Raw genomic sequence first — 15880 nt, forward strand, 5'->3', positions numbered from 1 at the left:
CTTTGTCAACTATCCCTTATCTTCATTTTCCTTTTTACTACTGTTCGCCCTTCTGCAATCTTTTACTTGTAATTGTCCTTATTCTTTTTCCTTATCCAATTTTTAGCCCCATTATTTCATTCCTTAACCTCTACTCTCCCATTTTTGCTCCATCCTCTATAATAGGATACAACAGAGTAGTGAAGAGTAGAGATTCTGGAACTAGATTGCCTGCGTTTGGGCCGAGGTCTGTCATCTATTAGCTTTGTGACTCAGTTTCCTTTTCTGTGAAATGGAAATTATGATAGTTACCATCTCATGGGATTATGGTGAGATCTAGATGAGGTAATACATATGAAGCACTTGGATCAGTGCCTGGCGAAATATGAGTGTTAGCTGTTATTATTTTGATTCCCCAGACCTCATCTTTGACGCCCGGCCTTCCACATACAGTACTCAGTTTGGGCCCAACCCAAGAGTAAGTACTATGGGCGCCACACTAGGATGAAATCGTCTTCAGAACATGAAATGACAGGTGGGAAGAAAGGAAATGGTCATAAAAAGGGAGGTGGCATGTAATTAAGTACTAAAAGAGGTACCATGGGTGTTGGAATTCAGCAGACTCTGTAATCAGCGGAGTATGGAGGTCAGGGAGAGCTGCATGGATAAGCTAACACTTTAGCTGAGACTTAAAGAGTGGCTCTGATGTGTTAAATAGAGAAAAAATGGGTATAAGTCTAGGCAAAGGCACGGCTGCAGGAATGATCAGGAATTAAGAATTAGGTTAAGCAGTTAAAGATCCAATTACGAGAAACCTTGACTATCAGCTAGAGAGGTTTGAACGTTAGATTCTGAGTTATAGAGAGCCATTGAAAGTTTTCAAGCATGAGATATACAGACCGCTGAAACAGGATTATTTTCAGTTCCCCATATAGGCCGATCTGGAGAGGAGAGCTTGATCCAGCGAGACCAGATAGAATGTTCTAACAAAACCTGGGAATAAAGTAACAAGGGGCCGACTCAGAGTGGCTGAAAAGAGTAGAAAGAAAAGCCTTGAGAGCACTGCAAAGGAGGAAGTGACAAGATAGACTAACTGATGACAGTCGCGGGTGGGGTGTGCACGGGAAAGAGAAAACTCAGATATTACTCTGAAACTTCTGTCCCAGATAAGAATGATGGAAGTTGAGGCATCTTTTACCAGGGAACACAGAGCAACCAGAAGGCTTCAGGTTGACTGGAAATGTCCACCAGGCACATGGGCAGATGGGTATCTGTTTTGAATTTATTCCTGACTCCCCTGAAAAAAATGTGTATATAAACTGACCAGGTAAGCTGTTGCTGAGGGAAGAGGACAAAACTAAAGGTAAAGATTCAAAGTCATACGCAGAGTTAGCGGTTGAAACTGAACCTCAGGCATTTAATAGCTTCTCTTAAACATGTGTAATTCATGGATACATGAATTATCATGGATACTTTTTTTTGTTTTTAATGTCACAGGTATAGAGGATAAAACGTGAAAATCCCACCCCACCCTCCCTACCACTCATAAGATAACTCCTGTCACCTTTTTGGTGTGTGTCCTTCCTTCCCATCTCTTTCCTTTGCATTTTTTCCTAATTTCCTAATGAGGGGATACTTTTTAATTCCTTGCCCAGTGATTTGTTGCTTTTCCCTATACAATATGTCTAAGAAATCTTTCCATGTTAGTTATTCTAATTTCTAACTTCCCTTATCCTTCTAACACCTAGAGAGGTTTCAGTAGAGGGCTTCTTTACATTTGTTTGCTGATAATGGTAAATTTTTTACCATTTTTTTCGTTGAATTATTATTTTCTCATTGATTTGTGGAAGGAACCATTTTAGACACATAAGTGATTTGGGGAAAAAAAATACTTATCTCCAGAGTAATTAACAGGCGTTATCTACCCAAGGAATGGAACAAATAGGAAGTTCAGGTTCTAAGGAGCTGGCTTGTTTGTGCCAGTGGCCCCACGCTATCTCTTTATTAATTGCACCACCTGGGATGCTGATAGCCGCGGAAATTAGAAAGTTGGCATTTACTGCATTGGAATATTCCCCACAAGGTTGCCAGTGATTCTTTTATTTATTCTGTTCATTCCTTTCCTACCTATTCAAGGATCTGAACTGTGTTTCTTCACAGAAATTTCCAAGGAAACTCTATTTCTCACATTGATGAAAATGTATGGAAGGGATACCGTTGGGCTGAGAAACTGTGAGTATATTCTCTCCAAATACGAATACAAAAAAAAAAAAAAAAAAAAAAAAAAAAAAACTAACTGCATTCTAAGGTCCTTCTTGGTCCAGAACTTTGAAGTCAGTAGCTCTGAGGAAAGGTGTTTCCCCTTCCATATCCCAACTCGACCTCTACCGATTGCAATTCTGTGTTAATTTTTTTTTTTAACGTTTATTTATTTTTGAAACAGAGAGAGACAGAGCATGAACGGGGGAGGGTCAGAGAGAGGGAGACAGAGAATCTGAAACAGGCTCCAGGCTCTGAGCTGTCAGCACAGAGCCCGACGCAGGGCTCGAACTCACGGACCGCGAGATCATGACCTGAGCTGAAGTCAGCCGCTTAACCGACTGAGCCACCCAGGCGCCCCATCTGTGTTTATTTTAAAAATTAAATTTGGCAGGTTCCCTTTAAAATTAGAATCAATTTCAACTTATTTTCCATTATACAAGGAATACGTGATTATAGTCTCAATATATAAAAATGAAATAACAGGGGGGCCTGGGGGGCTTATTCGGTTAAGTGTCCAACTTCGGCTCAGGTCATAATCTCAACGGTTCGTGGGTTCAAGCCCCACGTTGGGCTCTGTGTTGACAGCTCAGAGCCTGGAGCCTGCTTCAGATTCTGTCTCCCTCTCTCTCTGCCCCTCTCCTGCTCATTCATTCCCTCTCTCTCTCTGTCTCAAAAATAAATAAACATTAAAAAAAATTTTTTTGATGAAATAACAGATCTAGTGAACACCTGCCTTATGTTCTAATCCCCCCACTGCTGGGATAGCCACTACTCTGGATTTAGTATATATCCTTCCAGACCTTTTTCCATGCATTTGCCTACATACATATTTACAGCAAAATAGGTTTGTTGTGTGATTTTCTTATCTTTTTTTTACATAAATTGTAACATCCTACAACTCGATTCTTTTGCTTCGTGGTATGTCTTAGACTTTTTTTCTTCCAGTACATAGAGGGTTACCCCATCCATGCAAGCTGCTGCATAATATTCCATAGTATGAGTGTATTATGATTTAGTAATTCCCCTCCTGATGGATGTTTAGGCTGTGTCCAGTTTTCTTATTACATGCATTGCTGCATGGACCACCTCATACATGCATCTTTGTGTACGTGGGTGGGTATTTCTGTAGAATAGATCCCTGGAAATGGAACTGTTGGGATGAAGACGATGTCGATATATACAATTTTAATTGCCCTCAAAAAAGGTGTGCCAATTTACACACCAATCCATACACCATGACAGCATTCATTTCCTCCTACCCTCCCACTCTTGGATATTCTCCATTTCTTGGCTGATCTGGTGGGTGAATAAAATGGGTCCCTTCTGAATTTGAATTTTTCTGATTACGTATACATTTAAATATCTCTGTATGTTTCCTGGGCATTTGTGTTTCTTGTCTGAATTTTCTGTCCTTTGCCAATTTTGTTGTTATCTTTTTTTTAAATTGATTTGTAGAAAAAGTCAGTGTAGACACAAGTAATTTTGGAAACAATATTATACTCAAAGTAACTGACTGGCATTTTTCATGACAGATTGTGTGTCATATCATTAGTTCAACTTGGGTAGATAAGTCATAAATGACTTCTGAATTAATAATAAAAGACATAACAGTCATAGTAATCTAAATGTAGGGATTATGATCCCCCTAAAGTAGATTCCCCCCTGCCCCTTAGTCTGATAACCTTACTGGTAAGGGACAAATGGTAGAACAAGGTAGTTGTTTTCTTATGAATTTTATGAATTTCTTAAATACTATATATAGTTTATATTTTCTCATGATAGTATCTAACTTGGAGATCTTATTTCCCAAACTTGTAAGAAAAATGAAAGTAATTTGGCACAAGGAACAAGAGAGAGTGGAGAGAGTGGGTAGGCTGAGGGACAGGGGTAGGAGAAAAACTTTGAATTGTGTATTATATACCTTTGGAATTCTGAGCCATGCAAATATATATTACCTATTAAAAAAAATAAACTGAAGTTAAAAAAATATTTTTTGAAAAGCGTGTATTTGGTAGTTTATATACTAGAAGATGAATCTGGTAAGATTTGATGATTCTTAAAAAATTTTTAAATGTTTATTTATTTTTGAGAGAGAGAGAGAGAGAGAGAGAGAGAGAGTGAGCAGGGAAGGGGCAGAGAGAGAGGGAGACACAGAGTCCTAAGCAGGCTCTAGGCTCCGAGCTGTCAGCACAGAGCCTGATGTGGGGCTCGACCCCACAAACTGTGAAATGATGACTTGAGCCGAAGTCAGACACTTAAGCAACTGAGCCACCCAGGTGCCCCAAGATTTGATGATTTCTAATTCAGCTTGAGGGTTATGCCTTGTAAGACAGAAGTTTTTAACTATGGGTCAATAGTCCCCTGGGGCAGGATTTTTAACCTTTTTTTCTATATATCAAATTTTTAAAAAAATTTTTTTCAACATTTATTTATTGCTGAGAGACAGAGCATGAACAGGGGAGGGGCAGAAAGAGAGGGAGACACAGAATTGGAAGCAGGCTCCAGGCTCTGATCTGTCAGCAGAGAGCCCAATGTGGGGCTCGAACCCACGAACCGTGAGATCATGACCTGAGCTGAAGTTGGACACTTAACAGACTGAGCCACCCAGGCACCCTTCTATATATGTATTGATGATCTGCAGAAGCTTATGTTCTTGGGATGATGTTTTCAAATGTATAATAAGTTAAAATATATAGGAAAAGGAAATTATGTGGAAATAGAGTTTTCAAAAAATTTTTAAAAAGATTAGTGATATAGCAATAAATCTGCTTCTGTTAGAATATTAAATAACAAAATATAATGGTACGCCTACTAACTATTATAACTTCAAGGTACTGATGAGAATAAATGATATTTTGAGATATCCATGCCAAATATGTGATATGAAAATATCTGATTTCTGCTGGGGACCAAATTAACTACACTAATCTGTGGTTTGTTGCCTACATTCATAATGGAAGGAAATGCTAATTCTAGTTAGAGGTTTGTGAAAATAGAGATGTGATTCTATTTCCCATCCAAGTTTGGCACCCACAAATTCAGTCCATTCTATTCACGGACCTGAGCCCTAAAGGGATGGTCTGCAAATTGAAATCGCATGCACACCTTTGCACGTATTCAAGAAAGTGCAGTTTTCTAGGGAAAGGGTCCATTCCATAGCTTTTATGAAATTCTCAAAAGGTTCTTGTCTCAAAAGATTGAGTCACAAATTGGGGCGGAGGTGGAGAAAGACATTTGTTTTCCTGTGAAGTTGTACTTATTCTCATAAATGATGATAAATGAATGATTTGTTTTAATTAAAAGTAGTATATTTGCAAATTGATACCTGTCACTTTCTGAATTCATTCAACAAATATTTATGGAGCATCTCCTATGTCCCAGGAACTGTTTTACATGCCAGGGATATAAGCCCAAGAACAAAACTGACCAAATATCCCACTTGTCAAGGGGTTTACAAATATATAATATAAAAACAAATATGTAAATATAATAAATACATAGAATTTCAAGTATTGGTAAGAAATCAGTGGCCAGATCTCTCAAGTTTTCTAATTTATTCAACGACCGTTTCTGCTGCTCATAGACTGAGTTTTTTACTAATGATAATACTTTTCATTCATATAATCTTGAGTTGGTTCTTTTTATTAGATGTACTGTTTACCTCTGTCTGAGGATATATTAATGATGCCATTCTAAATTTTGTATACTGTTTAGTTTTGAGAGAGAGAGAGAGTGAGAGACAGAGTGCAAGTTGGGGAGGGGCAGAGAGAGAGGGAGACACAGAATCGGAAGCAGGCTCCAGGCTCTGAGCTTCAGCACAGAGCCCAGTGCAGGGCTTGAACCCATGGACTGCAACCTGAGCCGAAGTCGGATGCTTAACCGACTGAGCCACGCAGGTGCCCCATTAATGTTGGTATTCTCAAATCCTTTTGTGTTTTCTCTGTTAACTGTGTCATTGACTATAAGCTGTTATATTTGTTTTTTATTTTCTGTCCTGAATAGAATTGGCTTTCTCACTCCATTTGGTCATTCCTGAGTGCAATTTATCTTTGTAGTTGAGATTTGACTTGCTTCTGTTTTCTGGTCCTAAGGAAGAGGTGAAATGAACCACGGGGCTTGTTATTGGTGACAGGTCCCCCTGAGAGTTAAAGAAGAGGTGGGAGGTGACTTCTAATGGCTAGTCAGAGTGTATACCCTTCCTCCAGGGTTCTGGGACCCTGCCCCCTTCTAACACCAATGGCTCCTGCCTGGAAGAAAACACCCTTTGCTGCCAGATCCAAGGAGGAAGGATGTGGGGTTGATGTGCTGTCCTTGGTCCTACTGCAGTATCCCAGCTAATCACCCTGTAGGTGGCTCCAAGGCATTTCTGGTGGGGAGTGTTTGTAGAGCTACTCCCTTGGCTTTGAGCTAAGGTTGTGGATTTTCTAATTGTATCTTTTCTAATCATCCTTAGGGACTTTGGTGGAGTTTGGAGTTTGGTAGAGACTTGGCATGTTTCAATCTGCCAGCTTGAAATAGCACAACCTCTTAGGAAGACAATTTTGTACCCCTGTTAAATCCTGGAGAAACTTAGGCAAATGTGTACTAGGATATAAACAGAAAAATGTCCAAAGCAGCACTGTTTATAATAACTAAAAATTAGAAAAATCTAGTATCCACCAACAGTAGAATGAACAAATAGTGTTACACGGGTATTTACTCTATACTTATTAAACTGAGCATTTATGTTATGTGCATTTTATGCACATTTTTAGTTCTCACAGATATTTTTTAGATGGGGAAAAAATTAGATGGCTTTACTTGTAGCACTGATATGGTTATAAATAGGGCTTCCACAATAAAATTTGGGAAAAGAGAGGAGGAAGTGGCAGTTCTGTCCATGTTTTTGCCACTCAGGGCTGGGTTCTAACAGAGATTTTATGATCCAGAGAGTAGGCATTAAATGTACATTTTGGTGTGAAGAGTGGATAGGGGTGTGTGTGTGTGTGTGTGTGTGTGTGTGTGTGTGTGTGAGAGAGAGAGAGAGAGAGAGAGAGAGAGAGAGAGAGGGAGAGACAAAGGAGTATGTGAGAAGAAAAGATTTGAATCAAACAGCAGAGATCACCATCCCTACATTAAATAAGAATTAGTGTATTTGGTGGCACCATTACCCAGGTTTCTCTCACATCTAGCGGTCCTGTGTAGCAAATAGTTGTAGTTATTTTTGCATTTTGACCCAGAAATGACCTTTTCATTTTGCAGAATTCTCAGGGACAATTATCTGACCGAATTACATAAAGACACATTTGAAGACCTGCTATCCCTCCAGTATTTGTAAGTTAATCAGTTCATCATTTATTATGAGTTTTTAGTTATATTATTTATTAAAAAATACAGGGTTCAAATTGGATAATTGCAACAATTTCTTCTAACAGTAGAATTCTATAATTCTCTATAGTGGAATTCTATAATTCTCTCTATTAAATTCTATAACTCTGTAAGTCTGTGGGGACCCAGCCCATCTCTAGCATTAAATACCTCCTATGCATTTTCAACTTTTTAATTTTATAGACAAGATATAGGAAAAAGCCCTTCAGTTGTAGAGGAAAAGGGGTAATGAAGTCTGAGCAATTATGGACACCCATATGAACCTTGTTATGTAAGTGTTCATATACCATCTGCTTTTATTTATATTTATTATTTGTGGCCCATGGATCAAATCCTGTGTATGGTCTGTCTTGATACAACCTATGAGTTCAGAATGATTTTCATGTTCTTAAAGGGCTGTAAAAGAGAAAAGAAGAGAAAGAAACAGAGAATATGTGACAGAGACCGTATATGGCCTGCAAAGCCTAAAATATTTACTGTCTGGCCTTTACAGAAAAGGTTTGAAAAAGTTGGCTTAGTAAAATGAGAGGAATTGAAGTTAACCTCAAATTGTCACCTACAAGACAAGAAAATATAGAACACTTACATTAATTTGAATGCCATTAACCCAGAATTTTTAAATAATTTAATCTAAATTAAATATTTAAATATTAAATATTTAACTAAGCAGGTGAATTATGTAAGCAGTATTACCAAGTACATATTAAATTATTAAGAGATTAAGGATTTCAGTGTGGGAAATTTTATTAGTTTATTTTTTTATTATTATTTTTTATGTCATTTATTGTTAAGTTAGCTAACATACAATGTGCACTTGGCTTCAGGAGTAGATTCCTGTGATCAGTGTGGAAATTCTTATGCCACCATAAAAATAGATGTTTAAAATGATGGTTAAGGGGTTGGGGCTCCTGGGTGGCTCAGTTGGTTGGGCGTCCGACTTTGACTCAGGTCGTGATCTCACAGTTTGTGGGTTCGAGCCCCGTGTCGGGCTCTGTGCTGACAGCTCAGAGCCCGGAGCCTGTTTCAGATTCTGTCTCCCTCTCTCTCTGCCCCTCCCCCACTCATGCTCTGTCTCTCTCAAAAATAAATAAACATTAAAAAAATGATGGCTAAGGGGCACGTGGCTGTCTCAGTCATTAGAGTCTGCAACTCTTGATCTCGAGGTTGTAGGTTAGAGCCCCATGTTAGGTATAGAGATTACTTAAAAAAAATGAAATCTTTAAAAATATAATGATGGTTAAGTGGTATAGTTAGAAATGTTTACACTAAACAAACATCAGAAATGCCTCTAACTTCGCTAATTACAGAATAAACATCTCTCCAGCCTCATTGTCAAGGAAGAAATGTTTGCATATATCTCTGTACATTAGACATACAGAGATACTAATGTTCTTTGCTATGGAGGTTCAGTGTTTATTCTTTGTCCATGCCATGCAAAGCTGTGTATTTCATTAATCCTTTTTAAAAAAATTTTTTAATGTTTATTTATTTTTGAGAGAGAGAGAGAGAGAGACAGAGTATGAGCAGGGTAGGCACAGAGAGAGAGGGAGACACAGAATCCGAAGCGGGCTTCAGTCTCTGAGCTGTTGGCCCAGAGCCTGATGCGGGGCTCGAATTCATGAGCAGTGAGATCATGACCTGAACCGAACGAAGTCAGATGCTCAATCGACTAAGCCATCCAGGCACCCCTCATTAATCCTTATTAATGATGTGCTTTAGAAAATAGATTCTTCTTGCAAATGTGGAAGGCTTAAGGGTAGTGAGTAAAAAGAATCTCATATGACACTAAAAATAGCCCTTCAAATTATCAAACCTTCCAAGTCTTAGGGGACAACCACTTTGTATTGGTCTTCTTGGCTACCTCTGCCATCTGGGCTCCAAACGTTACAAACACAGTTTGGAGAAAACCAAAAGAGACAAACTGCGCAATGGATAGGGCCTTTCATTATTTCTACTATGAGGTACTTTGTAAGCCAATTATTTCATGTCAGGTGAAGTGTTCTCATTCATTCATTCAAAAAAAATGTGAATCAAAACCTAAAAAAGAATGTGACAGGCCCTATGCCCAGTACCATAGGCACGCAGATGGTTAAGACAGGCTTCCCACCCTTGTAGGAACTCATGATTTCACAGGGAAAATAAACAGAAGCTTAAACCATAATGCCTAAGCACTAAATGGATGATGAAGCACTGACAAAGTGCAGAAGAGGGAGCCACAAAGTCGTAAAACCACATTTCTTTTCAGTCGTTTTGCTCCTTCTACTCACTACCCAGCTGTTAATTTATTTTATAAATATTTGAGTTTGTTCTTTGTCCATGCATCAGTTTTAAACACAGTAGACAACGCAGATGAGCAAGACTAGTCCATACTTTCATGGAGTTTATGCCCAGAGGAAATGGAATGCCAGAATAACTATATTAAGAAGAAATTGGGGCACCTGACCGGCTGAGTCAGTAGAGCATGCGACTCTTGATCTCAGGGTCGTGAGTTCAAGCCCCAGGTTGGGCGTGGAGTCTACTTTAAAAAATTAAAAGAAGGAGAAGAAGGAGGAGGAGGAGAGGGGGAGGGGAAGAAATGGATTTGGGCAATGAGAAGTATAAGTTGTTTTTGGAACACAGAAGAGGGGGGGAAGACTTCAAGTTGGATCAGGGAAGTTACTAGAGAAATACTGTTTGAACAGAACCTTGAATGGCTATGACGTATCATCAGATAGACATCTTGGGAAGAATATGCTTGCAAGATAGAGTGAGTGAAAGGCAAAATGCAGGAGAAATTTCTTTGGTATCTGTAGAGTAGGAAACTAGAGCCGGATTTAGGATTTTGAAGGCCTTGGATGATATGCCACGCTACCGTGTTATCACAGCAGTGCTCTAGGACAAACTTTAGACTGCACCAGGGTCACCGGGAGGCCTTGTCAGAACACAGGTTCCACCTCCACAGTTCCTGATTCACTCAGTCCAGAGTAGAGCTGAGAATTTGCATCTTGAGTAAGTTCCCAAGTGACTCTGATATTTGAGAACCACTCCTGGAGAATTAATCTGGTGACTGTGTGCAGTATAGATTAGAATGGGAGAGACCAGAGATGAAAATGCCAGTCAGAAGATGGTGGTACCCATGTAGGTGGAAAGTGAGGGACTCGGCTGAAATCCATGGAAATAAGAGGGTCAACCATAATCAAGAATGGGTGTTTCCAAATAAAAATCCAGGACCGTGTTGTTTTTTTGTTGGCCCCACTTGCAGCTGAAGCAATTGATAAATTCATAGACCGTTTAGGCAACGTACAACCAAAAATAAATTTCTATTAATATGATAATATAATTCTGAGTTCGTTCAAAGTTAGGTATTGATTAGAGGAGTAACTTCTTTTCAAGTTAAATGAAAAGGTATCTTTTACCTCTTCTGGTATTGACTTGGTGTCAAGAAATAGAACTAAACCAGGAAGGTGTGCTAATGTGAGAATATCCCTTTTAATATTAGAAATTATATGTGGCGATCACAACTTTGAGCTCATAATTTAGAAATTGATGAGGCCACAAACAGTCATTTAATCAATTCTTCTGCTCTCAGGAAAGATTACTTCCAAGATCTATCAAGATCTATAGTTGCATATTTTATGTATGAAGATCACAAAGGTGAGACTCTTAAGAAAGGTGAGGACAGGGTTAGGGGCTCTGGAAGGTTCAAATAACAATTCCTAATACTCAGAGTTTAGCCAAAAGCTACTTATTCAATACTACCATCCTACTAATTAGATATCTTATAGCTAATTGAGGCAATATTTTCCTTTTCCTTTTCCTAGAGATTTATCCTGCAATAAAATACAATCTATTGAAAGACGTACATTTGAATCACTACCTTTTTTGAAGTTTATGTAAGTTACAAATATAAATTCATTATATTTGGAATTTGTATTAAACTTAATTGTAAACCTCTTTGTTATTCATTTGGAATGAATGAAACTTTATTAGTCGAAAGCTACTAAAATTATGTAGCAAATCTTTTTTGTCTGTGGCAAAGTTTGGTGTGAGAGTTATTATAGAGATCAGAGTGAATCGTTCTAGAGCAGCAGTTCTCTGCCAGGGTGATTTTGCATCCAGGTGACACTTGGTAGTGTCTGGAGACATTTTTGATTGTCAGACTGTAGATGTGCTCCTGGCATCTAGTGGGTGGAGGCCAGGGCTGCTGTCACACCCTACAGTTCACAGGGCAGCACCCCCCCCCCCCATAACAAAGATTATCCAACCATAAATCTCAACAGTGCTAAAGTTGTGAAACGTTTTTCTAGAGAAATAAACTTACTTCTCTAGAAAAAAATACTTACTTAACACAAGTATTTATTGAGCATTTACTGATTTGTATCTAATGCACCACATGTATAAACATGAAAGTATAAATCTTTCATGCAAATATTTTTTTAAAAAGGCAAGTATCTTTCATAGTGAGATTTCTTTAGTGTATGGAGAGAGTATTGTGGTTATGTTTCATTATCTATAAATTAGAATCACTGCCAAAGGATAAATATTCTGAAAGAATATCTTTTTTTTCTCTTTGTTTGTGTCTTGTTTTGTGTGTGTGTGTGTGTGTGTGTGTGTAGAAATCTTCGTTGCAATTTACTCACCGAACTGAGCTTTGGAACATTTCAGGCCTGGCATGGAATGCCGTTTTTACACAAGCTGTAAGTGAAATAGAAAATGAATACATGTAAAAAAAAAAAAAAAAAAAAAACTACATGTAAAAATATCATACAGTGATTGGTTAGGTGTGTGTTAATAAACCCAGTATGAATTCTGGAAAGTAGGTCTTAAAATCCATTTTTTTTTTCAAATGAGGAAACTAAGGTACAAAGAGGCCAAGAGACTTGTCTTAACTCCTAAATGGCACTCTCTGCCCTCCCTCGTAACCAGCTTTCGTGGGCAATGAAAGCCCCAAGCAAGTAACACCCAAGTCAGTATTATCATGGGAATTCGTGACAGTGATGCTTCCCCAAGGTGTGCATGGTCCTTGAAATCCACTTTTGAATTTAACTTTGATTCCTGCTCATGTGCAAGTTTCCTATGCAAAAGAGAACTTCAAAGAACTAAGTTTAGCACAGAGTTCTCCAGGCAGCAAAAGGTGTGGGTGCTTCTTGAGCCATCAGGAAAGCAGAAAGAACTCCTGAATGCCTGCCACAGGGCACTGCTCTCCATGTGTTTTCTTTCCTGACCACTCTTCAATTAAGAAGTGTGTTATTCCCTTTCAGCCGGAAAATTCTGTGATTTCTCTGTAAAAAAGCAAATCATACTGGACATGTTCAGTGGCCTGAGGGGGATTTTTAGACTCAAGGTTGAAGACCCTCCTCTAAAGCAGACGCTGGAAAAGACTGTCTTACTGTCTTGTGGTTCAGAAATCCGATTTCACAACTTATCTTCCATTAGATGAAAGTGTTTACGGTGTGTCCGGAGCTGGAGTTAAGTTCCTGCGGGTGCCCAAGAGCAGGGGCCTCCTCTCTCCTCTCATTAATTTGCTGATGCCTAACTTGGGGAAAGAATACTGAGGGTCAGTTTTTTGTTTTGCCGGCATGCCAGAGAACGGGCTCATTGAGTTTCTCCACCAAGAGGTTTTAGTGGTGTCAATATAATGTCTTAAAACTCACCACCTCTACTAAGCATCTTATAACACCGAGAGTCTCTTCTAAGAATCTGAATTTCATAGTTATGTAGGCAATACAGGACAAAATAGGGTGGAATCCGTTGATAACAATGAATGAATTCATTGAAAAACACTCAGTGCCACGCGCACTCTGTGTCGACAGTGTACTAAGTACTGGGGGTACAAAGAATACACAGGGACTGTCCCCAAGAATCTTTCATACTGGAAGGAGAAAAAGATGGCCGTTGATGGGAAAACGTATGTGAGCCATGCTGGCATCAGTGCAGCAGGGTAACGAGCTAGGGGGTGACAAAGTAGGGGATGGTTGTGAAATAGAACAGATTTGTCGTGGACAAGGCAACAACTTGCTTGTGTTGAGTTTTCACGTTCATCTTGATGAAGTTTTGGGGAGATGGTGGGGAGTCGGGAGCCGACGGCCAAGAAAGAATTCTTGAACATGTCTTTGGTGCAAAAAGGCGATTTTATGAAAGCACAGGGACAGGACCGTGGGCAGAAAGAACTGCACTGGGGTTGTGAAGAGTGACAGGTTATATGCTATGGAATTGGGAGGTCAAGTCAAAAGGGAAGTCTCCAGAGGGACTGTGATATGTGAAAGAGGACTCCTAAGATACCAGAGGCCTTGCTATTGTCAAGCTAAGGTTGTTTTTCCGTCTAGCAAAGCAATAAGACAGTAGGGAGTTCCTGGAGAAATATTTTATTTGCCTGCCTCAAGTATCTGTCAATAGGCTGCAGGTTATAAGGAAATTTAATTTTACCTGAGATTTCCTTCTTGCCTTTGTTCCCCATATCACTATGGAGGGGTGATGTTGGGGCTCCAGGACGCTGATTCTGTAGGTTTCTGGCGATTAGGCTATTGATAAGATTGCCTTTTTCTTGTAATTTACTAAGATATTTGTAAACTGATGGAAACTCCTATCTTGCCCGACTGAGATCTCTTATCAGTTAACCATTTGTTTTCTTTCCTTTCCTTTGTCCTCGAGCAGCCAGAATCACACATATCCCACCTGGGGCAGGGGCATGTGCTAACTTGTATCTTGCCCTCAACTTGCCTCATGCTCCCTCATCGATCTTACATGACAGAAAAAGGTAATTAAAGAACCAGAGCTAGCTGGTATTGAGAATAAATTAATACTCATGTCATGTGTGTTATGCCCAGAATTCGTGATCCCCAAATACCGCCAGGGAGCCGAGTCCGATGTAAAAGCAAAAGAGCCTTTATTCGAGCTAGCTCGAGCTCAATCCCCTACCTGCACTGATGCAGAGGTGAGATACCGGGGAGAGAGAGCCAGTTTCAAAAGGACAAAGGTTTTATGGGGGCCTAGGGGCAGTTGGTGAGGTAATGGCTGTGGCCTCAGCTGATTGGCTGGGGAAGGGTCCTGGGGAAGAGTGCTGTTAGGCAGTTGGGGGGGGGGGGTTACTCAAGGGGAGGAGGTGTGGTCAAGGTGAAGGACACAGAACAAGATGGAGTCAGCCGGCGTAGGCCCGCCCTTTCAATGTGGTTTGAATAGAGCTGTACTACTAAAACGAATTCACAGTTAACTTCCAAAAAATTATCACAGTACAGTAAGTGTGTATTGGAGGCTGGGCTCCTTGTTTGGGGCCAAACTTTTCTTTTCTTTTTTCTTTTTAACGTTTATTTATTCTGAGAGAAAGAGAGCATGCGCAAGGGAGATGCCATCCCGTGAATTCAGTCACGTTATTACCTATGTGACTTAATTACTGGGGTGTTTATAAGTTGAAACAATATTTTCTCCAGCATTAAATAAGTTTGTAAGCCTTTTGGGCCCCAGCTGAGGTGGATTTATCTTGAACTGACTGAAGCTTAAACTTCAGGTCTTCTCACTTACATAGGCCCCTTCCGAAGTCTTGGGAGGGACCCTCGCAGTTCCTGTACGCATAATTTTGCATGTTTTGATGAGGCAGGATTTCCCAAAGTAGATGAGGTCCAGACCCTACAAGGCCTCGATTCACCCCTGGGTTTCAGGTAATTCTATCTCAGTAAGTTTTTTGAATGAAGCCTCTTAAGTTATTGATAAACACTGAGTGAACACGTTAGCGGTGTGGTAAAGTCTATTTTGAATCTGAAATCCACCTCAAAGCCATGCCAAGAGTTTATTAATAAGGTACCACTTTTTGAATGGTAGTAATAATCCTATTTCTTTCAGATGAAATCAGGAATGAAATATATTATGGAAAACCAACAGTGGTTGATAATCCTAAATGTTAAGTATACTTTTTTTTTCCTGACTTTAAAGTGCTTCTCCTTCATTCACCTACACAGGTGCAGACCGATGGCTTATTTTAAAAAATTCACTTCATTGCTTCTAACAGTACGAGCTCCATGAGTTTAGAAGCCGAAGGACTCTACGATGTAGAAAGGCTGTACCTTATCGGGATAGAGCACATTCACATGCTGGCTCGTCTGTGGCGCATCAGTATTGTGCCAAGAACATAAGCTCTAAGGGAGAATAAGGAAAATCTAAGCCTTACCCCTTTTGAATTATTGTTGAGAATATCGTTGAGGTAGGTGTGGCCACCCTCTGAAGGCAAAGTCGAGCCGCAGTCACAGAGACGCCCTAACGCTCCCCCAGTCAACCACCATCTGCTTCCTTTTAGACGGCT

The 15880-nt window shown here is 39.6% G+C and overlaps 1 protein-coding gene and 1 long non-coding RNA gene across 9 annotated transcripts in view; one reads left to right on the forward strand and one right to left on the reverse strand.

Annotated features, from left to right (window-relative positions):
- Window positions 1-15880, forward strand: part of LOC144615369 (uncharacterized) — a 48014-nt gene that overhangs the window by 5509 nt on the left and 26625 nt on the right. For 2 of the 7 annotated variants that reach the window (XM_081794887.1, XM_081794888.1), the window contains exon 2: window positions 2140-2211. In XM_081794887.1, the coding sequence (XP_081651013.1) occupies window positions 2140-2211 (72 nt within the window). Of the gene's footprint in view, window positions 1-2139; window positions 2212-7482; window positions 7555-11408; window positions 11481-12203; window positions 12285-15880 lie in introns of all 7 variants that reach the window. The other 5 variants (XM_081794882.1, XM_081794885.1, XM_081794884.1 and 2 more) reach the window with 5 other exon arrangements.
- On the reverse strand, window positions 49-14798 carry LOC144615372 (uncharacterized). 2 transcript variants are annotated; one of them, XR_014137213.1, is made up of 4 exons: window positions 14506-14798; window positions 12978-13119; window positions 12228-12282; window positions 49-972 (listed from the first exon to the last, which is right to left on the reverse strand). It is a non-coding gene; the product is annotated as an uncharacterized LOC144615372 (long non-coding RNA). The 2 variants fall into 2 exon arrangements; XR_013553775.2 differs by lacking the exon at window positions 49-972 and adding an exon at window positions 7818-8004.

This window comes from Panthera onca (genome assembly GCF_046562875.1).
Source record: "Panthera onca isolate mPanOnc1 chromosome E1 unlocalized genomic scaffold, mPanOnc1 haplotype 2 h2.Chr16_ul_8, whole genome shotgun sequence".
Lineage (NCBI taxonomy): Eukaryota > Metazoa > Chordata > Mammalia > Carnivora > Felidae > Panthera > Panthera onca.